At 46.0% G+C, this 24,728-nt stretch overlaps 1 protein-coding gene across 1 annotated transcript; it reads left to right on the top strand.

The window, feature by feature from the left end:
* Positions 1-11,050: 11,050 nt before the first annotated feature.
* LOC119808956 (cytochrome P450 1A2) lies at positions 11,051-17,287 on the top strand. Its single transcript, XM_038321551.2, has 7 exons — positions 11,051-11,072; positions 12,178-13,014; positions 13,571-13,688; positions 14,283-14,372; positions 14,622-14,745; positions 15,547-15,633; positions 16,632-17,287. The coding sequence occupies exons 2-7, from the start codon at positions 12,187-12,189 to the stop codon at positions 16,924-16,926; spliced, it is 1,542 nt and encodes a 513-aa protein (XP_038177479.1). The 5' UTR covers positions 11,051-11,072; positions 12,178-12,186; the 3' UTR covers positions 16,927-17,287.
* The last annotated feature ends 7,441 nt before the right edge of the window (positions 17,288-24,728 follow it).

The raw sequence follows: 24,728 nt of genomic DNA, 5'->3' as shown, positions 1-24,728 counted from the left end.
GAGGATCCTGGCTTGTGTGGTGATAACTGAGAAAGGTATAAAATGATGAGCAGGAGTTGAATCAGAAAGGCAGAGTGGAGTTCAACACACACACAAAGACTATGAAAGTTTCCTTCTCTCTTGCGTGCGGTGCTCGGCATTCTCTTGGATGCAATCCCTTCACTCTGAATTCAGATTCCTTGAAATCGGGTGTGGATTGGGGAGATGTCTCAATGGGGAAAGTGCTTGCCATACGAGCATGAAGAACCCAAGTTCTGGGATCAGATCCCAGAAACCCACATAGAGCCAGACTGTAGCAAGTGTCTGTTATTCCTGAGTAATTAGTGCAAGATGGGAGTTGGAGTCAGAAAACTCCCAGGAAGCTCAAGGGTCAGAAGTCCTGTCGTGAGAAGTGAATAAAAATAGACCCGTCTCATAAAAGGTGGAGGCTGAGAACTGAAACCTGAGGCTGGACTCTGAACTATGGCAAATGCATGCCCACGAATAGTCACACATCATACATACAGAAAAAAGCTTTCAAATAAATTTTAAAACAAATTTTAAAAGCCAGGAATAATGTCGTACACCTGGAACCCAAGCCCTGGGGGTGAGGAGACAGGTGGATTCTGGAAGCTGACTGGCCTTCCAGTCTAGCCAAACCAATAAGCTTTAGGTCCATTAAGAGACTCTGTCCAAAAGTATAGGTGGATCCAGGTGCACACCTTTAGTCCCAGCACTTAGATGGCAGAAGCAGGCAGATCTTTATCATGGCTTTGAGGACAGCCAGGACTGTATAGTAAGACCCTTTCTAAAAAAAAAAAAAAAAAGAAAAGAAACAACTGTTTCTTTGGGGCTGGAGAACTCAGATTTGATTCCCAGTACCACATGGCAGCTAGCAACCATCTGTATTTTTAGTTCCAGGGGATCTGATGGCCTCTTCTGGCCTCCATGGGCACCAGGCATGCACAGAAATACATGCAAGGAAAAACACCCATACACATAAAATAAAATTTAAAGGGAAGGATTTTTTTCAGTGGTTAAAAATACTGGTTATTTTTCCAGAGGACCTGGCTTCAATTTCCAGCACCCACACAAAGGCTTAAAATTGGCATTAATTCCAGTCCCAGGGGATATGACACCCTTTCTGGTGTTTGAGGCAAAACATTCATACACGCAGAATTTAAAAAGTTAAATGTTTGAAGTAAAATAAAATTAAAAGTTCCTAAAGGTAGCTGGGCACGATGGCTCATGCCTTTAATCTTAGCATTTGAGAGATAGAGGTAGTTGTTTCTCTGTAAGTTCAAGGTTGGCCTGATCTACATAGTGAGTTCCAGAACAGCCAGGTCTATGTGGAGAAACCCTGTCTCACAGAAAGAAAGAAAGAAAGAAAGAAAGAAAGAAAGAAAGAAAGAAAGAAAGAAAGAAAGAAAGAAGGAAGGAAGGAAGGAAGGAAGGAAAGAAAGAAAGAAAGAAAGAGAGAGAGGGGGGAGGAAGGAAGGAAGGAAGGAAGAAAGAAAGAAAGAAAGAAAGAAAGAAAGAAAGAAAGAAAGAAGGTGGAGGCAGGCATAGTGGCACTCACCTTTAATCCCAACACTTGGGAGAAAGACAGATGGATGTTTGCATTCTAGGCAAGTCTAGACTACATGGCAACTCCCAGGCCAGCCAAAGGCATACAGTGAGACTCTTTCTCATAACCAAATATGACTGGAGAAAAAAAATAGTCAGTGAAATGATGTTTAATGATACTCTGCTATCCACGTAGATTGGTGCCTAGCCCAATTGTCAGGGATGCTTTAGCCAGCAAGAGATGGAAACAGACCCATAGACCCATAGCCAAACATTAGGCGGAGCTCACAGACTCTTGTGGAAGTGGAAGAGGAAAGGTTGTGAGAGCCAGAGGGCTCAAGGACACCAAAAGAAACCTACTGAATCAACTAACCTGGGTTTATAGGGCATCATAGAGACTGAACCAGAGAGCTAGGTCCTCTGCATATATGTTACAGTTGTGTAGCTTGGTCTTCTTGTGAGACTGCTAACAGAGGGAGCTTTTAGGACGCTTTCCTTCTATAGGGTTGCCTCATCCGGCTTCAGTAGGAGAGGAGATGCCTAGTCTTACTGCAAGTTGATATACCATGGCTAGCTGACATACATGGGAGGTCTGCCCTTTTCTGAAAAGAAAGGAGGAGTGGATGGGGGATTTGGAAGGGGCTAGGAGAAGAGGAGGGAGGGGAAATAATTAATTAATAAAAATAACATTGTTAAGTAAAAGTTGGGGTGTCAACGTCTAGTGCGTTGGGGTCCCATTCAAGGGGAAAAATATCTTGAGCTAAAATACCTGTAGGTAGCACTCGGGAGGCAGAGACAGGCGGATCTCTGAGTTCAAGTCCAGGCTGGTCTACAAGAGCTAGTTCCAGGACAGGCTCCAAAGCCACAGAGAAACCCTGTCTCGAAAAACCAAAAAATAAAATAAAATACCTGTAGGATATTGAAAAGTATCCAATAATTTAATAGGAATGTTAGGCTGTACTCTACTCAAAAAAAGCATTTTTAATACGCTCTTCAACTAATTTTAATTTTACCTGAGCTTCCTTAGAAAGAGATTGAGGGCTATGTAACTCCTGATCCCCTTAACAAAGAAGCCAAATCCAATAGATGTTTAGAATTTTTAGACGCGGTCATAACTGGTGCAGGCACTACTTTCTGTTTCGACACAGCGGCCAGTTTTTTCATTTGCTTTTCTAGCCCCATTAAGTTTTTCCAAAACGGATTGCAAATTCAAACTGTTAAGACCAAGGTCCTCCCAACTCCCCCCAGGTCCAGGAAGGTGATCAACCAAGCTGAGAAGGCTCCCACAGAGCCCGTCCATGCAGAAGAGTAGGGAACCCCGATGGCTCCTTGGCTTGGAGAGGGAGGGAGGGGGGTATGGGTGGAGGGGAGGGGAGGGAAGGGGGAGGAGGAGGGGAGGAGATGGAAATTTTTAAATATAAAAAAATAAACCATAAAAAATAAAAAAATAAAAAAAATTCAAACTGGGTTTTTTGTTTTTTGTTTTTTTTTTTTTTGTTTTTTGTTTTTTTTTTTTTGATTAAGCTTTCTTGGTACTCCACAATTTGCTCTTTGGTTTTTTGATCCACGTCCAAATTTTTTAAGGACGGAGTAACCTCCTTTCCCAGATCTGTCATTAAACATTCTTCCATCACAGCTTTGAAAACAGTAAAAATCATAGAGCATATAAACCAGAAACGGACACTTATTTTCCCACCCTGTCTCACAGCTTTTTCAACATTAGTTTTAATTCTTTGCCAAGTATCTATATCTAAGGTGCCTTCTTCTGGAAACCAAGGATTATATTCCTTAATTACTTCAACACACATTCCTAAATCAGAAAAAGAAACAGAAACACTATGAGTTTTTAGTAAATGTTTTAGCATAGCAAGATACAGAGAAGACTTACCTTGTCCCATTACCCTGTAATAAAGATTACTTATCTAGTTAATGTTTTCAGATCCTTCCTAACTTTTCCTCTTCAGGGTCCCTGTCCGGGTGCCACTTGTCAACGTCTAGTGCGTTGGGGTCCCTGGGTAAGGGTCTCACACAGTTCAGGACACAGGGGATGCAGAGTGTGAAAAACTGCATAACAAGCTTTATTTTGTATGGCCTTTATACAGACTAAAAAGCATTACCTCAACTCTGAAAACCCCCTTTACTCACGTACATGATCATGAGAAACTCTTGCCTCTCCTTGCAAGAAACAATACCTCAATTAATAACAGTAATAAAAATGAAAAAAAAACACAGAAACAAGGCAAAAAGTGTACAGAAGCAAAGTACTCCTTTGTAATTGGTAGAGCATGAAGAACTGAGCTCAAAGGCCACTTCTTTATCCAGGGTACAGATTCTGACAGAACGTTTGAGAAAAGGGCAGAGAAAGTTTGCTTTCATCTATGCTTGGTTTGCCAAGCCACCGTTTCCCAACTTCGTCTCATCTGTCCCAGGAGGAGCCTGCACTCTAAGCCAGTTCTGTGTCCTCACATTGGGGCTAGATGGCTGGGCAGTGATGGCGTACATCTTCAATCCTAGCACTCAGGAAGCAGAGGCAGACAGATTTCTGACTTCAAGGCCAGCCTGGTCTACACAGTGAGTTTCATGACAGCTTGAGCTGCACAGGGAAACCCTGTCTCAAAAACAAAACAAAAAAAGTTAGGGCTAGATTGATGTCTCATCAATTAAGAGTGTCTACTGCTCTTGCAGAGGACCCAAGTTCAGTTCCCAGCACCCATGTGATAGTCAAGATGACCTATAATTCCAGTTTTAGAGAATATGGCCTCCGAGAGCTTCTGAGTGCAGTGTGGTGCATACACACTCTTGCAAGCAAACACACTAACATAAATAATACTTACCCTTATTTGTCAGGTTAGTAAAGATGCATTGAGGCCAGGCACTAGGGCTATGTGACTATATTTCCAGTATTTGTAGACCCCAGGCTTTTAAATTCTAGGCCAGACTGGACTATTTTGTAGCAAGCAAAGTAAGCCCTGAGTGACTGAAGTCCTGGGTGAATGTGTGCTATTGCCATGGGCACAGCCATGCCAAGGACCCCAGAGCCTCAGACTCATGGAGAGAAAGCCTTTTCCCCCAAAGTGAGGCTCAGAAGCAAAGCATTTCTTCTGATCTGTGTGCAGATGTTGACAGTGTGTGCAAAAAAAAATGTCTACTACAGCTGTCGCTCCCTGGATATTTACAACCTGAAGTCTACTCCCCTCCAGAGACTGCTCCCACTGAGGCTAGCTACTCCTGTCTCCTTGATCCAGCTGTGTACCATAAGCCCCACCTCCTTATCGGTTTGTGATAACCCCACCTCCTTGTTCAGCTGTGTCTACTAACCCCACCACTCCATTCAACTCCATACAATAAACACACTGAGCTTCCAGGGTACTGAAGTTCCTCCATTTGAGGGCCTAGAACCTGATACTAGTGTTCTCTCTGTCTATCTGTCTGTCTTTTCTTCATTCTCCTGATGCCCTAGTCATATTTAAGTTCCTGGAGGTGTGCATGGCCACTGTACTAGATAGTATGACTGTCTCAAACCGAACCAAACCAAACAAAAAGTTTCCTTGAGCTAGGTATGATATGTGCAGTTTTCTTTACTGTGGTGGTTTGTTTTATTTTTGAGAAACTCTTTCAAGTAGCCCTGGCTGGCCTCCAAATCCGTAGGAGTCCAGGAATGACCTTGAAGCTCTGACCTTCCTGGCTGCACCTCCCAAGAGCTGGGTTTTCAGGTTTGCATCACCATGCTCCATTGACAAAAAGCCAAGGATTAAACCGGATCCTGGTGTGTGGTTGGCAAGTCCTGTGCCCACTGAGCTGCACCCCCTGCTCTCTTGTAGTTTAATTAAAAAAAAACATTTAAAAAAGCAATCTCCCATAGAAAAATGTCCAAATATTTATGTAGCTACTCCCCACTACTTGGGTGTGAGCTGTGCACAGTGACTTCTCTCAAAAGGTGCAGACTGAAAAGAGAGAGAAGAAAATGACTTAAAAATGGATAAAATCCAGGGTCTGTGTTGAAGTCAGAGGCCCATGCTGCTATTAAAGGTCACACAGAAGCCTGGGGTCTGCGCTACACCCTGTGGCCTTATTGGTGTCCGGGGGCCTTGTGGGTTCCAGAGCCATGCTGATCTGAGTGGCCTGCGGTGCCACCCATAGCCTTGGTGCTGTCCTGGCCCTGGTGCTGCTGCAGCTGGGGCCTGTGTTGATGTCTGGGGCCTGTGTTGCCATAGGAACCATGTGTGATGAAATCAGAGGGCCTTGCTGAGCTAGACCCGCTGTTTGCTGGCATTGGGAAAGTGGCCTTGCCCCTTGCAGGACAGTGCAGCAAGAGAGCTGCCCCCTACCCCAAAGCACTCAGGAGAGATAGTCCCACCTCTTACAACAGGCATGGAAGAGCTGGCCTTGACGGCATGAGCCTAGGAGAGCTGGCTCCACCCCTCCCTCAATTGAGGAGGGTTGCCTCAGTGGCCCAGACTGACACCAGCTCAGCTATCACATAGGACCACATCCAGGGTTTTGGATTGGTGCACTCTAACATCTACCCTATCAATGACCTGCTGGAGCTCGTGAAGGGACTGGACTCAGAGCTGGTGCAGGGTATCTGAGAAGAGTGTATGTCAGGGTCCAGTGATGATGGTGTACCAGAAAATAAAGGCCTTGAACCGGACTCACTGCAATGAGCATGGTACGCTGTGTGACACACCAAGACTCCCTAAGATGAATGAAGAGGTGCTCAGGAAGTGGGAAAGACAGGGGAGCAGGTTTTTGTTTGTTTGCTTGCTTGGTTTGGTTTTAGCTTTTTAAAAATTTTCTGTTGGGGAGATGCTGCAAGGATGAGGGGCAGATATGGCAGACTGGGACATGAGCAGAATGGGGGTGCATGATGTGAAGGTCCCAAAGAACCAATGAAGAAATTAGGTTGAAATATATATTTTAAAAAATGGATAAAATCACTTCTCAGCTTAACATCAAGTATACTTTAGAGAAACTTGACAGTCACTATTCAGTCAACTGATGAAAATCTCAAAGACAATAGTTGGTCGTGTTAATGTCATTTTACCTCTGAGACCCTTCTACCAATAACCCACACCCACAGACTTGCCAGAAGAAAAACAGCTGACCAATTCTAACACAGAGATGTACAGCAAAACACTTGACCCAGGCTCCTGAGAATGGTCAAAGTCATCAGAACCAAGGGCAGCCTGAGAACCTTGTCACAGCCGAGTTTCCATGTCTAAATATCACCTAGTATCCCAAAGAGGGACCCTGAAATGAATAAATAACAGTAAATGAAAATTGATGTCTAGGAGCTGGAGCAATGGCTTAGTGCTCTTCTTTTTTTTTTTTTTTTTTTTTTTTTTTTGGTTTTTCAAGACAGGGTTTCCCTGTAGTTTCTAGAGCCTGTCCCGGAAATAGCTCTTGTAGACCAGGCTGGCCTCGAACTCAGAGATCTGCCTGCCTCTGCCTCCTGAGTGCTGGGATTAAAGGCGTGCGCCACCCCCCCCGACACACACCACCCCCTCCCCCGGCGGCTTAGTGCTCTTCTAAAGGACCCTGGTTCCCCCACCCATTGATGACTCATTACCATCTATAATTCTAGTCCCAAGGGTATTTTTTTTTTTTTTTTGGTTTTTCGAGACAGGGTTTCTCTGTGGCTTTGGTGCCTGTCCTGGAACTAGCTCTGTAAACCAGGCTGGTCTCGAACTCACAGAGATCCGCCTGCCTCTGCCTCCAGAGTGCTGGGATTAAAGGCGTGCGCCACCATCGCCCAGCTGTCCCAAGGGTATTTGATGCCCTCTCCTGGCCCCCATGGGCACTGCACCCATGTGATTCACAAACACATGGGGGCAAAACACTCACACATGCCTAAAAAAATAAAAACAGTTTTTGTCTGTTTGTTATTTTAAAGTACATCTACAGCCAGGCATAGTGACACAGACTTTTAATCCTAGCACTCAGAATGCAGAGAGCACAGATCTCTGAGTTGGAGGCCAGCCTGGTCTACATAGTGTGTTCCAGGACAGCCAAGGCTACAATAGACAGATCCTGTGTCATAATATAGGGTGGGAGGCATCTAGATAAAATAAGCCATGGAATTCAGTTAATGAGAAAAAAGAAAAGAAATCTGTATGAAACTTAGCCTCATTTTCTGACCTGTTCCTTTGAGTGAGCTGAACACAGTGAAGATTCAGACAGGAAACCATGTTCCCTCCTTCCCAGCTGTCTTCACACTGGCTCTGTGACTCTGTCAGAGTCCCCATCCTTGTAGTACTTTCTCTTCAGGACTGCCAGTCCACAAATAATGGCACAGAGATTTAATATTAACTATGAAAGCTCAGCTTTAGCTTAGGCTTGTTCCTAACTAGTTCTTATAACTAGTATTAACCTGTATTTTTGTAATGTATATTCTTCTAAATGACTTGTTTCCTCATCTCCATGCTGCCCATCCTGCTTCCTCCTTGACTGGCAGACAACACAGCCTTTCTTCTCCCCAGTGTTCTCTCTCTGCCCAGAAGTCCTGCCTATAGTCTCCTGCCTAACTATTGACGAGTCAACTTTTTAAATTACATCAGTCACAGCAATTACAAAGACACACAGTGTACAAACATCCTACAATACACCTTGACACCTGCACAAGCCAATCCTGAAGTTTAAAGGTGTGTGTGTGTGTGTGTGTGTGTGTGTGTGTGTGTAGCGGGGGGAACACGTACACGTGTCTGTCTGTGTGCCTTGGCACTCACATGGAAGTCAGAGGATATCATGCAGGATCTATTCTCTCCTTCCACCATAAGAGTCCTGGAGAGCCAAGTCCTTGGGCTTGGCAGCAAGCGCCTTAACCCACTGAGCCATTTTTGATAGTCCAGAATGTGTATGTATGTGTATATATATGGTGTGTGTATATGTGTGTGTGTAATAATAATAATAATAAAATATTTTTATTTTATTTTTCCCCAATACAGGATTGCTCTGTGTAGCCCTGGCTGTCTTAGAACATTTTCTGTAGACCAGGCTGGTCTCAAACTCAGAGATCCGCCTACCTCTGTCTCCTGAGTGCTGGGATTAAAGGCGTTCACCACCACTGCCCAGCTTTTTTTTTTTAAGTTTTAAAGTTTTTATCTGTTGTGTAGGTGTGTGTGTAGGAGAGAGAGAAAGAGAGAGTACACATTTGCCAATAGGTGAATGTGCCAAGGCACACATGTGAAGGTCATTGGACAATTCCTCCTAGCACATGAGACGTGAGGATTCAAATCAGGTCATCAGGCTTGGTGGCAAGCATATGAACACACTGAAGCATCTCAAAAATTCCAAAATATAGGGTTGTTTTTCCCCCTTGGCTTTTTGTAAAAGAACCACTTGAAAGGTTGCAGGTATCATGAAACTCCACCCCTGAAGCATACAGCACTAGCCTCCTAAGAAGAAGAACATTGTCCCACGTGTGGTGGTTTGAATGAGAACAGCCCTCATAGGCTCATACCTGTGAATACTTGATCCCCCGTCACTGGAACTGGTGGGAAGAATTAGGAAGTGTAGCCTTGTTGGAGAAGTTTTGTCACTGAGGGTGGCCTTTGAGGTCTCAAATCTCCACAACAAGCCAATCTTGACCTCTCCCTGCCTTCTATCTATGGATAAAGATGAAAAGCTCTCGGCTATTAGCCCAGTGCCATGCCTGTCTGCTTCCTGCCATGATGATCATGGACTAATCCTCTAAGACTGCAATCAAGCCCCCAATTCAATGCTTTATTTTATAAGACTTGCCTTGGTCATGGTGCCTCTTCATAGGACTAGAAGACCAGCTAGTTCTGTTCTAGATAGCATGAAAGCATGATCATATGTCACATCTGAGATAAATAGTATTCATTAATTCAGGAATGTAGCATATTCTCCAGGCCATGTCCATGAGTCCTTAATTATCCTTCCAAAAAAGTCTTCTATGACTTTAAAAATTAGTTTCTGTTAAACATAGACTCCAATCAAGTTCATATACAGTATTTTATGTTTTTTTTTTTAAAAAGCGTCTTGCTATGTAACCCAGGTGTCCTCAAACTTACTATGTAGACCAGGCTGACCTTGAACTCATAGAGATCCATCTACTTTTGCCTCCTAAGTGCTGGGATTGAAAGGTGTGCTACTATACACAAACCTGCATTTGTTTTTAATTCTTTTGTCTCTTGGTTCTGGACCTTGTCTTATTTGTTGGTGCTTCCCCTGCCTGCCTGCCCAATGATGTTGATTGTGAATCCAAGCCGGTTGGCATAAGCAGCAATTCATGACATTGATTAATTCTTTACCATCATACACCAGAAAGAGAGGGTAGAGAAGGTCTCTCTTTAGAATACAAAGTTCTAAAAAAATAAAAATTGGGGGGGGGAGGAGTCAAGACACAGCTCAGTGCCAGAGTCTTCATCAAGTATGTTAGTGGATGTAGGTTCAATTACACACACACACACACACACACACACACACACACACACACCCCACAGAGGTGTAGGGATTGTTGACATAGCTAGAACATACCCATGATGGTTAATCTCCAGTGTCATCCTGATGTGATTTAGAGTCACCTAGAAGATGCCCCAGGGGCATACCTTTCCAGAAAGTTTAACTGAGGACAGAAGACACATTCTGACTTGGATCAAACCATGGACATTTCTAGGCTTCAGGCCCTGGTTGAGGGGAGAGAGAGAGAGAGAGAGAGAGAGAGAGAGAGAGAGAGAGAGAGAGAGAGAGAGAGAGAGAGAGGAGGGAGGGAGGGAGGGAGGGAGGGAGGGAGGGAGGGAGGGAGGGAGGGGAGGGAGGGAAGGAGGGAGAGGGAGAGGGAGGGAGGGAGGAAGGAAGGGAGGGAGGGAGGGAGGCAGGGAGGGAAGGAGGGAGAGGGAGGGAGGGAGGGAGGGAGGGAGGCAGGGAGGGAGGGAGGCAGGGAGGGAGAGTGTGTCTCGCTAGCAGCAGCATTCATCTCTCTCTGTTCCTTGCTGCAGATGCAATGTGACCACTGACTCATGATCCTGCTGCTGTGTCTCCCCTGCCACCAAGGACTACACTCTAAACTTGTGAGTCAAAGCAACCTTCCTTCCTTAACTTACTTTCGTCGGGTAGTTTGTCAATGGAGAAAAGTCAGTAGAATAATGCAACTCCTTCTCTGTCTTCACAGAGAGCATGAGCTGCCCCTGGTTGGCCTGGCCTGGGGTACAATGCAAAAAAAAAAGGGTATAGTGCCCACAGGCTTAATTTTTACACCCTGGACTCTGCTGTCTTTGAAAGATTGTATTCTCTACCCTGGACCCTAAAATGCCTTGAATATTTATCTCTACGGATTCTGAACATCTTCTGGCCCAAAGACCTGAGTAGAACGTGGGGCAGAGGGATCTTGACACAAAGCCAAAAATTGATCCTTTTAACTTTGCGCGGTAACCAGCTTTGATATCAAGTGACTCAAACAGTTGGGCCAGTCCGGAGAGGGTGGTGTTATAAAAGGCCCCTCACCTGAACCCAGACATCCTGGATTGGCGCCTACAATTCTGCAATCTCCAGCTCCTACCCTTCAGGTATATGTGTCTTTTCTGATCATGAAATCAGCTTCTATACCCTAAATACTTTCAGAGATGGAGAAATGGGGACCCTCTGAAGACCGAAGGAGGTCTGAGGTTTTGCTTCTTGCTTCTCAGTCCTGAACCTTAGTTTATCCTTTTAAACTCTCTCTCTCTCTCTCTCTCTCTCTCTCTCTCTCTCTCTCTCTCTCTCTCTCTGTGTGTGTGTGTGTGTGTGTGTGTGTGTGTGTGTGTGTGTGTGTGTGTGTGTGAGATGCTTCCGTCTGTCTGTATGAATGCCACAGTTTAGTGCATAAATTTCAGGAGTCAGTTGTCAGTTCTCTCTTTCCACCATGTGGATTCCAGGGCTCAAACTCAGGTTGTCATGCTTAGCAGTAAGTGCTTTGAACCACTGAGTCATCCCCCTGTCTTTAATTAAAGAGTTTCAAATAGGCTGTCTCTAAGGACAGTTGCTTGGAATAAGAAGACAGGGAGAGAATACCTGCCTAGCACTGGGGAGCCTCGGACCTGGCTGTCGCCTGCTTCAGTCTCCAAGCACGGAGGTCAATGAAGGCTCATTTTTAGAGGCGATATCCCTGCTTGGTATTGATAAAGAGTCATGGAGGGAGGGGAATGTCACAGATCATTGGGATGATTCAAGGGACACTGACCTTCTGTTGCTTGGGCAAGGGGACATTTTCTGCTCTGTGATTGTGTATAGGGCTCCCACAGGGATCACACATTGTTTTAGACCCTTTGGCAGAAAGCACAGCAAACACTCTGCAATTGGGGCTGTTGAGAAGATGTCTTTAGCTTCATTTGCATCTACTCCCATCTCAGAAAAGGAAGTGGGAGAAGATATAGACAGGAGAGCCTGGAGTGGAAATTCAGAAACTAAAGTTGGGAAACGTAAGACTTGTAAGGCTCTTTTACAGCCCTTGAATTCTGCGATGGGGTGAGGGCAAATTCCTGAGAGAGCAGGACACATGACAGGTATATCTTCACTATCCTGGTGTGTGGCTGAAAGTCAAACAGAAAGTGTCCCAACTGAATGAGAGAGTGAAGGAATAAAGGGAGGCTCAGAATCCATGCTAAACCACCCACCCTTCCATTTCCCCTGCAGCTGGTACAGATGGCATTGTTCCAGAACATCTCCTTGACCCCAGAGCTACTGCTGGCCACTGTCGTCTTCTGTATAGTATTTTATGTGGTCAAGGCTTTAAGAACCCGGGTCCCCAAAGGTCTGAAGAGTCCACCTGGACCCTGGGGCTGGCCCATCATTGGGCATATGCTGACCCTAGGGAAGAACCCACATCTGTCACTGACCAAGCTGAGCAAGCAGTATGGAGACGTGCTGCAGATCTTCATTGGCTCCACGCCTGTGGTGGTGCTGAGTGGCCTGGACACCATCCGGCACGCCCTGGTGAAGCAGGGAGATGACTTCAAGGGCCGACCAGACCTCTACAGTTTCACACTTATCACTAACGGTAAGAGCATGACCTTCAACCCAGACAGTGGACCTGTGTGGGTTGCCCGCCGCCGCCTAGCCATGGATGCTCTAAAGAGTTTCTCCATAGCCTCAGACCCGATGTCATCATCCTCTTGCTACTTAGAGGAGCATGTGAGCAAGGAGGCTAACCATCTAGTCAGCAAGTTCCAGAAGCAGATGGAAGAGGTTGGGCATTTTGAACCTGTCAATTTAGTGGTGGAAACGGTGGTTAATGTCATTGGAGCCATGTGCTTTGGGAAGAACTTCCCCCGGAAGAGTGAAGAGATGCTGAGCATCGTGAAGAGCAGCAACGACTTTGTAGAGAATGTCTCATCAGGGAATGCTGTGGACTTCTTCCCCATCCTGCGCTACCTGCCCAATCCAGCCCTCAAGAGGTTTAAGAACTTCAATGATAAATTTGTGCTGTTCCTACAGAAGACCGTCCAGGAGCACTATCAAGACTTCAACAAGGTGAGACTGGGAGGCAGATAGTAAACCCATCACTCACAGGCCCAGAGAACATCCCCTCACATCCTACTCCACAGTACTCAGACTGCCATGTGCTGCCAAATACAGGGAAGGCTCAGGACCACTCATAGCACCTGTGACCTGCAGTCATGCCCTGTTCCCTACTGCTCCCCCCAGGAGCTTCTCCAAACCCCAGAAAACAAAGGCAGGTGAATGGAGCCTTGGCAGAGCTTTGCAATATGGGGTGTTGTTCATTTAAAGGCTATTGTTCTGTAGGAACATGAACCTCAACAGGGGCTAAACTCCAGCTTCGGGTCACTTTCCTTCCCTGGGTTCTCACATACTTCTTCCTTCTCTGAAACCCGACCCTTGGGGTTAGGGAAAGAAGGGTTTGTGGCACATGAAATGACTATGCTCTATTTAGGGCTGATGCCAATTCAAAACTCTTGAGTCCCAGTCCAGTTCCCAAAGGGCACCGAGAACATCACAAACGGGATGGGGCATAGTCTGGCATTTGGACATCAAAATGCCAAAGTTCCCTTAAACTTGTGTCCTTTAGAACAGTATCCAGGACATCACAGGTGCCCTGTTCAAGCACACTGAGAACTCCAAAGACAGCGGTGTCCAAATCCCTCACGAGAAGATTGTCAACATTGTCAATGACCTCTTTGGAGCTGGTAGGAGCCTCACCCCTGCCTCTTTATCCATTTACCCATACCCACCCTAGCTACTAACTCACCAACCACATGGCAGGTGACACAGAACAGAGACTTGCCATAAGATCAAGGTGTGACTTCATGTTCTGTAACCAACTCCTGGGAGAAACTCAACCAAGCCCCTCTCCTTCTCGGCCTGGGTTTCCCTACCTGGAAAGTAAAAGGGTCTACAACCTGGAGCCCAAGTTTGTAATTCCAGCCGTTGACTATGAAACAAGCATCTCTTAGGTTCTTGTTTATTTGATTTTTGGGGGGGGGGGTTGGATTCTTTGGTTCTAATTTGTTTTGTTTGAGACAAAGTCTCATCCCTGTATCCCAGGTTGGTCTCCAACTTGTGACAATTCTCCTGCCTCAGACTAGGCTAGTGTTGGGATTCTAAGTATAAGACACCATGCTTGGCTTCAAGTTTCTGTTGAGGACTCAGCCCTTCCCTCAGCATACAAAGGGATGGGAGCCCGAGAGAATAGGGCTTGCTCTGTTTATGGAGAAGCTCGTCTAAATTCTTTTCCTTCTTCCTGTTGTCCTTTCTCCTTCTTCCTACTCCCTGCTGCCCAGGATTTGACACAGTCACAACAGCCATCTCCTGGAGCCTTTTGCTCCTTGTGACACAGCCCAATGTACAGAGGAAGATCCACAAGGAGCTGGGTATGTGTTGCTTTCAACTAAAGCTGTGAGCCTTCAGGTCACTTGTTGATCTACAAATACGTGTTCATGTGTGTATTATATGTAAGTCCAAGGACATAGCATCCTCCACATGTCCACATAAGGTGTGGGTGGACCATGGGGTCTCAGAAATGTGAGTAAACATAGGACAACATAGAGTGACCCTAGTATAACAGGGGCACATGAGTGTGGGACAGACAACACCCCATGAGCTCTGCCTGTGATTTGCAGACACAGTGATTGGCAGGGATCGGCAACCACGGCTTTCTGACAGACCTCAGCTGCCCTATTTGGAGGCCTTCATCCTGGAGACCTTCCGATACACATCCTTTGTCCCCTTCACCATTCCCCACAGGTAAGAGCCATGTTCTGTACCCCCTAAGTTGTCATACTGTTCACTCACCCTGTTCCTGAGCTCTGGAAACAACTCAGGCTGTATCTCATTCATGAACATGGTAACTTCAACATCTGAGCCTATCAATCTCTGGTCTACCCCACCCAGTCCAGACGCTATGGCCTCAGCCGTCACTCACCTCCACTTGTGTTTGCTCCCTATGGAATCTTCTGCTCCTGCCAGGCCCTCCTCACCGTCCCTCACAAGGGTAATCTAGATATCTGTCGACATTGCTTAAACAGGACTTTCTGCCTGGAAAGGTGTCTATCCATTTATCTGGCTCCCAAATTCTACCTTTGCTTAAGGTCACTCCTGACACATGAGTCTTCTTCCATCTAGAAGCCTCTTTTGGCCCATCGGCCAAGTAGAGCTTCATCCTCCAAGGATTTGTAAGATTTACAGCCCAAGTTCCTAGACTGAGAGTGAACATTCACTTCTGCCCACCCCATAGGCTAGTTATTCCTGGTACAAAATCTGCAGACTCCCCAGGGCAAGGCCCAACCCCTGATTGCTTGGCTTCAGAGACTGCCCCAGTGCACATCTGAGCACAAGGAAAGTCTAGTAAAGAAGTGTTGAAGTTGTAGGACAGGATCCCAGCAAAAGGAAGGATAATCCCCCCATGTTCCCTGCCCTTCACATGACCTCCCAGGATGGGGCTTGGAGACTGTGGTAATCAGACACTGGGATGCAGTGGAGGGAAGAACACGCCACACCACAGCTTCTCCAAGCCCTGAGCTGGACAGAGCTCTCTTCTCTCCTCAGCACAACGAGGGACACCTCATTGAATGGCTTCCACATTCCTAAGGAGCGCTGTATCTTCATAAACCAGTGGCAGGTCAACCATGACGAGTGAGTACTTAGCCCTGGTGGGAAGGTGAATGCTCAGTAATCAGGAAGGTTGTCTGTTCCTTCGGGAACTGCTTATGTAAAGACCAACACTCACTGATACATAGCCTGTCCCAATTGACAAAACTTAGAGCCACTTTCCCAAACTCAGGGTACAGAAGAACGTACCTAGGTATCTGGTGTGAATGGTGAATGCTTGTAATCCAGTCTCCTCGGGAGGTTGAGGCAGGAGGATTAGAGTGAGTTCAAGGCCAGTCTGAGCTTTAGATTAGCCTAGGCTGCATATTTGTCTCAAAGAAGAAAGGAAGGAAGGAAAGAAGAAAGGTAGGAAAGAAGGAAGGAAGGAGAAATTGATTAGGAAGTTTTCCCATGTCCCAACATCCCAGTTGGATTGATAATGAGGATACATCATATGATTTATGGGAATGGTCTAATGACCTCCTTGGAAAACTCCACTCTGATTTGTAGTCAGGCAGATTGATCCATCCAAACCAGGACATATTGACATGAGAACCCCATTCATGTTGTGTAGTTTATTTTTAGTACCAGATTATAAGCATTAGCCAAGCAAACCAGTGATCTCCCTTCCCACTGGCCTATTGGAAATAGGAGGGAGAGAAACATGTTATCCCTTTTTAAATTTTCTTTAGATAAAGCATTATTTCCTTGAAGGACCAAACACTGGTAGTGTATGTCTTGTGGAAGGCCCTAGGTTCAACTCCCAGTACTACATCAAGAAAAGTCAAAGGAACAGAAACCCATACAAGGTGACCTGGGGTCATCTATGGAGTTCAAGGCCAGCTTTAGACCCCGGAGACAAGTCTCAAAGCAAACAAACACAAAGAATTATCACAAAAGAGATAAACACCAAGTCTGGTTCCTTCCCCACAGGCTCTTGTTCCTGTCTTTTCTAACACTGCGTTCTCACAGAAGCTGGGAGGACATAGCTCCCTGTTCCTCCCAGAGCCCACCTACTCAGATCCTGTCTGTTCCTCTTGCAGGAAGCAGTGGGAAGACCCGTTTGAGTTCCGTCCAGAGCGGTTTCTTACTGAGGACAGCACAGCCATCAACAAGACTCTGAGTGAAAAGGTCATGATTTTTGGCCTGGGAAAGCGTCGGTGCCTTGGAGAGACACAGGCCAGGTGGGAAGTCTTCCTCTTCTTAGCCATCCTGCTGCATCAGCTGGAGTTCAGCGTGCCACCAGGCCTCAAGGTGGACCTGACACCAACCTACGGGCTGACCATGAAGCCTCCGATCTGCAAACACCTTCAGGCGTGGCCACGGTTTTCCAAGTGAAGATGGCCCAGGCAGGGGTAGAGGCAGCCACGGAACACCAACTTTGTTTCTTTCCCCTTCTTTTTAAATCACAGCTTTTATGGAATACAATTCTTTCACCATTTAATTCACTTCCAATCAGTTTTAGAATATTGTCTATCATACCCCACAAACTTATACCCATTAAGATTCATGGCTCTTCCTCCCAACCTGTCTCCCTTGCCCTCCAGATGCTAATCTAGCTTTTGACAAGTAGATTTGCCTACTGCCACCATTTCACACAACCCATGATGTATGGTCTGTGACTGGCTCTTTTCACTTAACACAGTTCTTTCAAAGTTCACTCCTGTGGTCTGTAGGGTAATAAACCTCGGTTGCTTGAGCCTGAGACTCTAGCACGCCTCATTCTGTTTTCTCATAGTTAATGTGGGCTCCTTTTTCCTGCTTTCTCTTCCTCTCTTCTTCTAGGACTTCAGTCTTTGAATACTTAAAAGGGACAGAGAGGAAGGAACCAGCCTGTGGTGGACATGTCGTCCCTATGTCCTATCCTCAAAATGTAGAAGCTGTGACTTTTCATGGTGAGGGGAGAATCACAACCCCAGATGTATGTGGGTTGACTGGAGAGTGAAGACAGGCACCTGGCCAGATGATTCTGTGGCCAAAGAAGATCGCTGTGCAAATGTGAGGACCTAAGATTGAACCCCAAGGACTCACATAAAACAGGGGGACATAACCATACCTGCCTGTAACCCCAAAGCTATGGGCATTGCCAGATAGATTCTGGGAGCTTACTGGCCAGCCTAGCCAAACAGGCAGCTCCCTGGTCCAGTAAGTAATCTTATCTCAGAGGAATAAAGCTCAGAGTGACAGAGCAAGATCCCTGACACACTTCTCTGGCCTCTGAATGCACATGCATTGGTTGGGCGTGCACATCCCACGTACACGTGCACATATACACAACACACCAAACATACACACAGCATAACACACACCCACACAAACACAACACACACACACACACACACAGGGAAATGGAAATAGAACTCATAGCATGGAAGATAATTGCAAAACATACATCATGTCAAGGACATGTAAAGACCTTCTATAATTCAAAGATACCCCAGTTTAAAAGGGGACAAGAGACTTGAGTCAATTTTTTTTAAAAAAAGATAAACAATTGGGGCTGGAGAGATAGCTCAGCAGTTAAGAGTTCTGACTGCTCTCCCTGGTTCAATTCCCAGCAAACAAAATGGTCACTCACTACGTTTATAACTGTAGTTCCGGGGGTTCTGATGTCCTCTCATGATCCCCACAAGCATGCATATGATACACATACATATGATATACATACTGGCAAAAAAACCAATACACATAAAAATAAATAAATCTTTAAAAGATATATTTTTGATCAATGAACATAAGACAAGGCATCTAATACCATAAGTCACCAGGGAAACAGAAGTGAAAACCACAATAAGGTGGTGTGGGTAGCAAACGCCTATGAGCCCAGTCACTCGGGAGACTGATAGGGAGGGTCACTTGTGCCCAGGAGTTCACTACAAGCATGGGCACTATAGCAAAACCTGCTCCCACAAAGTCAAATTTAGCTAGAAGTGGTAGCATATGTTTTAAATCTCAGCACTTAAAAGGCTGAGGCAGGAGGATCTTTAAGAGTTTCACCGCAGCCAAAGCTATGAAGAGAGACCTTATCTCAGTAAATAAAGAAATTTAAAAGCTATCCATGGCACAACTTGTAACGTACAGTTGAGTCCATCATGAAGGGAAGTCAAGGCAGGGACTCAAGGTACAGGAACCTGGAGGCAGGAATTCAAGCAGAGACCATAGAGGAACACTGCTTCCTGGCTTGGTGATTTCTTACACAACTCAGGACCACTTGGCTGGGAGTGGCACTGCCCACACCAATCATTAATCAAGAAAATGTCTTAGAGACATGCCCACTGGCAAATCTAAGGGAGGCAATTTCTCAAGTGAAGTTTCTTATTTCCAAATGACTAGTTTGTGTCAAGTTGATAAAAGTCAACTCTTATTGATAGAGGACTCTCATTGGTTAGTAAAGAAACTGCCTTGGCCCATTTGATAGGCCAGCCCTTAGGTGGGTGGAGTAGACAGAACAGAATGCTGGGAAGAAGGGAAGTTAGTATGTCTCTCCTCTCTGGGTCAGATGCGATGGAGCCAGCTGCCACGTCAGACATACTGAATCTTTCCCGGTAAGACACCACTCATGGTGTTACACAGATTATTAGATATGGGTTAGTCAAGATGTGACTAAGAGGCTGAAACTAATGGGCCAGGCAGTGTTTAAATGAATACAGTTTGTGTGTTGTTATTTCAGGGCATAAGCTAGCCAGGCGGCTGGGAGCCAGGCGGGAATGCAGCCTGCTTGCCTCCTCACTACATCTTATAAGTAGGATGTCAATAATTTTTGAAATGGAACATGATAAGTATTGGGGAGCAAGTGGAAAAAGTATAACCTTCATATGTTGCTGGTGGAAATACACTCTGTTTCAGCCTCTGTGAAGAATGATTCAGTAGTCCCCCAGGAAGATAAACACAGATTTATCTATGATGTGGCCACACCACTCCTGCTCCTCCATACCCTCCCTACCAGACAGAGTGTATCTCTTCAAACTGTAATCCCTGTAAAGTCTTCCTCCCAAAGTTGCTCCCTGTGAGGCATTTGGACACAGCCATCAAAAAGGACTCACACATGTGGTAAGCTCACAGAAAGGAGCACTGGTCAGCCCAAAGTAGGTAAATTTGCTGAATAAGGACAAGAGGTGCCCAGAGATTCAGAGGAGGCAAGAATGAGAAGTTGGGTTTTGTTGTTTTGTTTCTTGTTTTTGTTTTTTTATACTTACCATCTAAGGAATATAATTTCTGTTTAGGATTATAAAATATTCTAGGAAGCAGATGGCCGTCAGTGTTGGACCGCATTATGGATGACCTTAACACCCTTAACTGCATACTTACATGGTAAATGTAACATATTTGTCGCAATCTTTTATTTGCCTGGTTTTTTGTTGTTGTTGTTGTTGTTTTTGAGACAGGGTTTCTCTTTGTATCCCTGAATGCTTGGAACTCCCTCTGTGTTCTGGGTTGGCCTCAAACTCAGAGATCCACCTGCCTACCTCCGGAGTGCTGGGATTAAAGGCGTGAGCCACCCTGTTAGGCTCCATCTGCACTCTTGCTTCTCCACTTCATTTCTGATATCTTTATGACTCATAAAGTTCCAAACAAATATGTCCTACAAGTTATGGTTCTCCAAGCTGAAATAAAAATGAGCCAGACTTATTTCCAAAGAGGTTTGTCCAATGGTTATCACCCAACAATAGATAGCAATATCATGGTTCTCTGTGACTTGTAAAAAAATAATATTTGGGATTACATATTTAAAATAATGTTGGAGCTCCTAACTACTGGTCAAAGTGACTGTCAAATGCTTAGTATTAAATGGAACATCTATATGGACCCTTTGTAAGATTGGGGAAGAAGTGGAAAGACTGACAGATGCTTTGATCCACAATCATCTCTTTACGTAGTATGCTGCTTAGCTTTTGGTCAATTCCATACAAAGTTCTGGATAATGGTACTGCTCCCCTGGAATTTCGTTTCCCAGTATGTACATTGGGAGGCTCACAACTGCCTATAACTCCATCTCCAGGGGGCCAGACACCTTGACCTCTGCGAGTATACACACACACACACACACACACACACACACACACACACCACGGACACAATGGACACACAGATACACACGAACTGTTAGGGTCCGCGAGAAGTTCCACAGAAGACCATCAGTTGTATGCAATCAGCAAGAGTGTTTATTAAAAACTGCCAGCATGTTGGGGTGGCAAATGACAACAACAAGAGACGCTCGCAGGCTCCTTTTAAACAAGATTAAGGGAATTCCAGGGAGGGGAGGCTAGTCTGGGGGCTGAATTGGTGACTAGACAAAAAGTCCATAGGATTGGTAGGTTTCTCTGGTTTTTAGGGACTTCCCGGCAGCAGGGTAGGAAGCTGTTTTTAGCTAGCAGAAAGCTGTGGGGTGCCTGAGGATTGTGGGGTGCCTGAGGATTGGTTTCCCCTGAATTGTTTTCCTAAGGACTGCTTGCTCAGCTCCAACCAGCTCCAGCAAACTGAAACTAAGGCCGGGTCCCCGGCAGGGCCTATTAGAAACTTTTCATGGCTCTGGTCTGGCTCCCTGGCCCTCTCAAAACAACTATATACAATTTAAAAATAAGATAGATCTTCCTGAAAGAAAAGTAGTAATAATAAAGTTTAGGAGGTGAAAGCAGGGCCAACCTGTGATAAAACTCTGGAGCAATGGAGCCCCTTTCTGGAGTTCCATCTGTCTATGACCTGCCTATCTTCAAACCCAAGGCAAACTCCTCAAGGAATTCCAGACAGGAAGAGACCAGCTCATCTCTTAGACTCAGAAGGGCACATCTCTGCCCAGGGTAATCACAGTCTAAAACAAGAGACTGATGCCCCAGGATTCCAAGACTGATCAAGCCATAGCCCAGTCCTAGATATTTCAAATTGGAAAAGGGGGCAGAGTTCCACAGGAAAGCCCCTGCTCCAAGACAGCCCACTAAGGAGGAGGAAATCCAGCCCTTGGAGAGCAGGGAACAGCGGCCTTCTTCTCCACTCCTTGTTGAGAGAAGAGGCATGGCTCCAGTCTGAGGGGCATGGACTACGTTCTAGAGCCTTTAACCTAGTGAAAGACTCTGTGGTCATGATAGCTAATGTTTTTGTGGCGTTTTATTCATACACGGTAACAGGTGTTAACTATGACATTGTCGTAAGTGTGATTTATGTGTTTGAGCATATTCACCCCCCCCCCACCCTCTCTCATTAACTTCGGCTCCCACTGATTCCCTTCCTCTTCCCCACCAGTCTTCCTTTGACTAGGGTTTCTTCTTCCATGAGCGTGGGTGTCAGGTTGTTTTTACAGGAGCTTAGATAACTTACAAGTGGCTACACCACTAGGGAAAATGTCTCTGCCTCCTCCAGGAACCATTGACTGTCAATATCAGAAAAGGATGGGGACTCATGATCCCCTCTCCCATTTATGACTGAGCACTGACTGGCCTGGTCTTGCAGGTAATCAGAGCTGCTGTGAGCAGCACCCTGTCACAACCTCAGCTCTCAGAGACGTTTGAGGCTGAGCATTTAACAGTCATTTATTCTTAGCCCTTTGACCAGTTCTAAGTCTCAGCATTGACTGCTGCCCACTGTAAAAGAAGCTTCTCTCATCAAAGTGGAGAGAGCCCTAATCCATGGACATAAATACAAACATTTAGAAGGCAGTTTGACAACACATCCATTCAGCAAAACCACAGTAGCAGTGATCCCATCAGAGCCTAGGAGCTTGCCAGCTGTGAGCTATTAGCTATTAGCTATTACTCAGTCAGAAAGTGGTTGGGCCTTAACCACTGCTGTGCAAGGGGGCACATATTGATGGTTAATCTTGAGTAACTTGATTGGATCTGGAATCAACTAAGAAACACATCTCTGCATGGCCCCAGAGTGGATAGGCAGCACCTGGTGGAGGGCAGCTGATGAAGAGGCCTGTGGGGGCGGTACTAGAGAGATGACTTCATGGTTAAGAGCACTGGCTGCTCTTTTGATGCTCAGCACCCACATGATGGCTAACAACTGTCTGTAACTCCAGTTCCAAGAGATCCTCTGGCTTCTTGGAGCACTAGGCAAGCATGTGATGCACAGACGTGCGTGCAGCCAAAACATCCACCACAGAACAAAAGAAGCCACTGTTTTTCCTCTTGGCTTCACTTCTTTTGTTTGGGTTTTGGTTTTGTGGGACTGGTTGGTTGGTTGGTTTTGAGATGGGGCCTCACTCTGTAGACCAGGCTGGCCTTAAACTCAGAGATCCTTCTGCCTCTCCCTCCCCAGTGCTGGGATTAAAAGTGTGCACCACTACACCCGGCTCCACTTTTGCTTCTTGCTGGTGTTTACTTAGCCCTTATTGTCTAAGCCAACCGTATCTCATGATATGTATTCGTTCTAGCATTGCTGTTCCTCTGGAGAGCACGGATTGATGCACTGGGTACCACAGCCGCACGTGTAAACCCTCAGAGGCAATGGCGGATATCACCATACTTCTCCAATCCAATGTCAGCAAGGCCCAGCTTCCCGTAAAGTTTCAGAACTGATCTGCTGATTGTCATCTAATGGTTACGGACCAATCTGACCTCACATGGACTAGAGATGGTCTGAGCTTCTCAGGTACACCTGGCCAATCTTTAACCAGGAGACCTAGGGCTCCGCTCTGGCCAGAGCCAAGGTAGGAAGAATTGGACAGGAGACTTTGTTCCTTCACTCACCAATCCTGACTGACAGCTGGTAAGGGGCATATGGAGCCAGTTTTGTCTCGGTCTGTCCTGGGCAGCCCCTGGGCAGACATCATTTCACTCCACGAGGTGGGTTAACACTGAAGTATGGTACACCAGGCATGGACAATTTGGGCAAAGAAGAAATGGTAGAAACGGCCCTGAGTTGGGACCCTGCCTCTGTCTCCCCATGGACGTTGAGGACTCCTCTGGTCCCCATGTCTGTACATCTCAGATTCCTAGCTCTTTATCTTAGGCAGCTCCCACCAATCGGGTCTTTCTTTTACATTGCTTAGGTCAGCTTCCACCCCATCTGCAGTATTGGGAACTTTAATTCAGTGATGGAAGAAGGGAGAGGGTTAATCACAATAGCCAGACTACCTTGGCAGGTGAACCCAATACAATAGGGCCCCGGGAGATGGTATCACAGAAGAAAGCCAGCAGAGGTACACAGGGGTTGCCAGAGGTCACCTTCCTGGTTTTTCCCGATAGCAGTGCAAACCTAGCTCACTCTAGTTCTCAGCCAGACTTCAAGACCCCAAGATAGGCTCTACTGATAGTTCCCAGGCCAACCCTGCTGCTTTGAGTGCACAGCAGCTCGTCCTTTTGGAAGGAGCTGTGGTCCTGGGCCACGCGTTCCTTATTGGTTCTTTTATCCTCAAGGTCCTGCCTCCCCCTGGTACCTGGCAGATGAACCCAGTCACTAACTTTTCTTTCACCTAAATCTGCCAGGCCAATTCCATCCTAAGGCAATTCGCTCCCCAGCAAGGATTTTCCAGTTGGCAAAGGAATCTCTGGATGAGGCAAACTGTTTGTAACGGGTGAGTGTACCATCTGCACTGGGGATTCCAGATGCTGCTTCTCCCAGACCAGGGTGAGTTCAAAGAGTCAGTCTCCGAGTCTGTCCTCCACTTTATTAAAAACTTCCCAGCTCTTAACGAAACACCCCCCTCTGCTAGTCACCTAACATCCTGCTTTCTGAATTTCCCTCTCCCAGGACACAGTTCACAGGGTCCTCTGGTTTCCCTCAGGTTATGTAGTAGGACCTTTTATAGGCAAGAAACACACCTGGTACAGCTCACTTCACTCTGAGGAGGAAAACAGCCTCTGGTCTTGGAACGGGACCACCTGTGCTTTCCTGCCTGCCTACCTATGACTTTCGAAGGACAATACGGTGACATTTGTTTGCTTTTTTCATGCCCCTCCCTTCCTTCATCTCTGTACTTCTGTTCCTGGTCAGCAAATAAAGAGGTGTTTCACCTCAGCAGGGATTGGGAAGTGGAAAGTGATAAGCAGGTGGTTGGCTCAAGTTCACTAGCCAGTTGCATAACCTGAGTATGGATTTTCTCATCTTGCAACTGAGGATAATAAGCCTAACTTGCAGGGCTGGTAAGAGGCTTAATGAGATAGTATGTATAAAGTGTCAGGCCTCAGGTGAGTGTGTGTGTG

Source organism: Arvicola amphibius, chromosome 3 (genome assembly GCF_903992535.2).
Source record: "Arvicola amphibius chromosome 3, mArvAmp1.2, whole genome shotgun sequence".
In the NCBI taxonomy this organism is placed as follows: domain Eukaryota; kingdom Metazoa; phylum Chordata; class Mammalia; order Rodentia; family Cricetidae; genus Arvicola; species Arvicola amphibius.
Note: the sequence above shows the minus strand (reverse complement) of the source record. Positions and strands in the feature narration are given on the sequence as shown.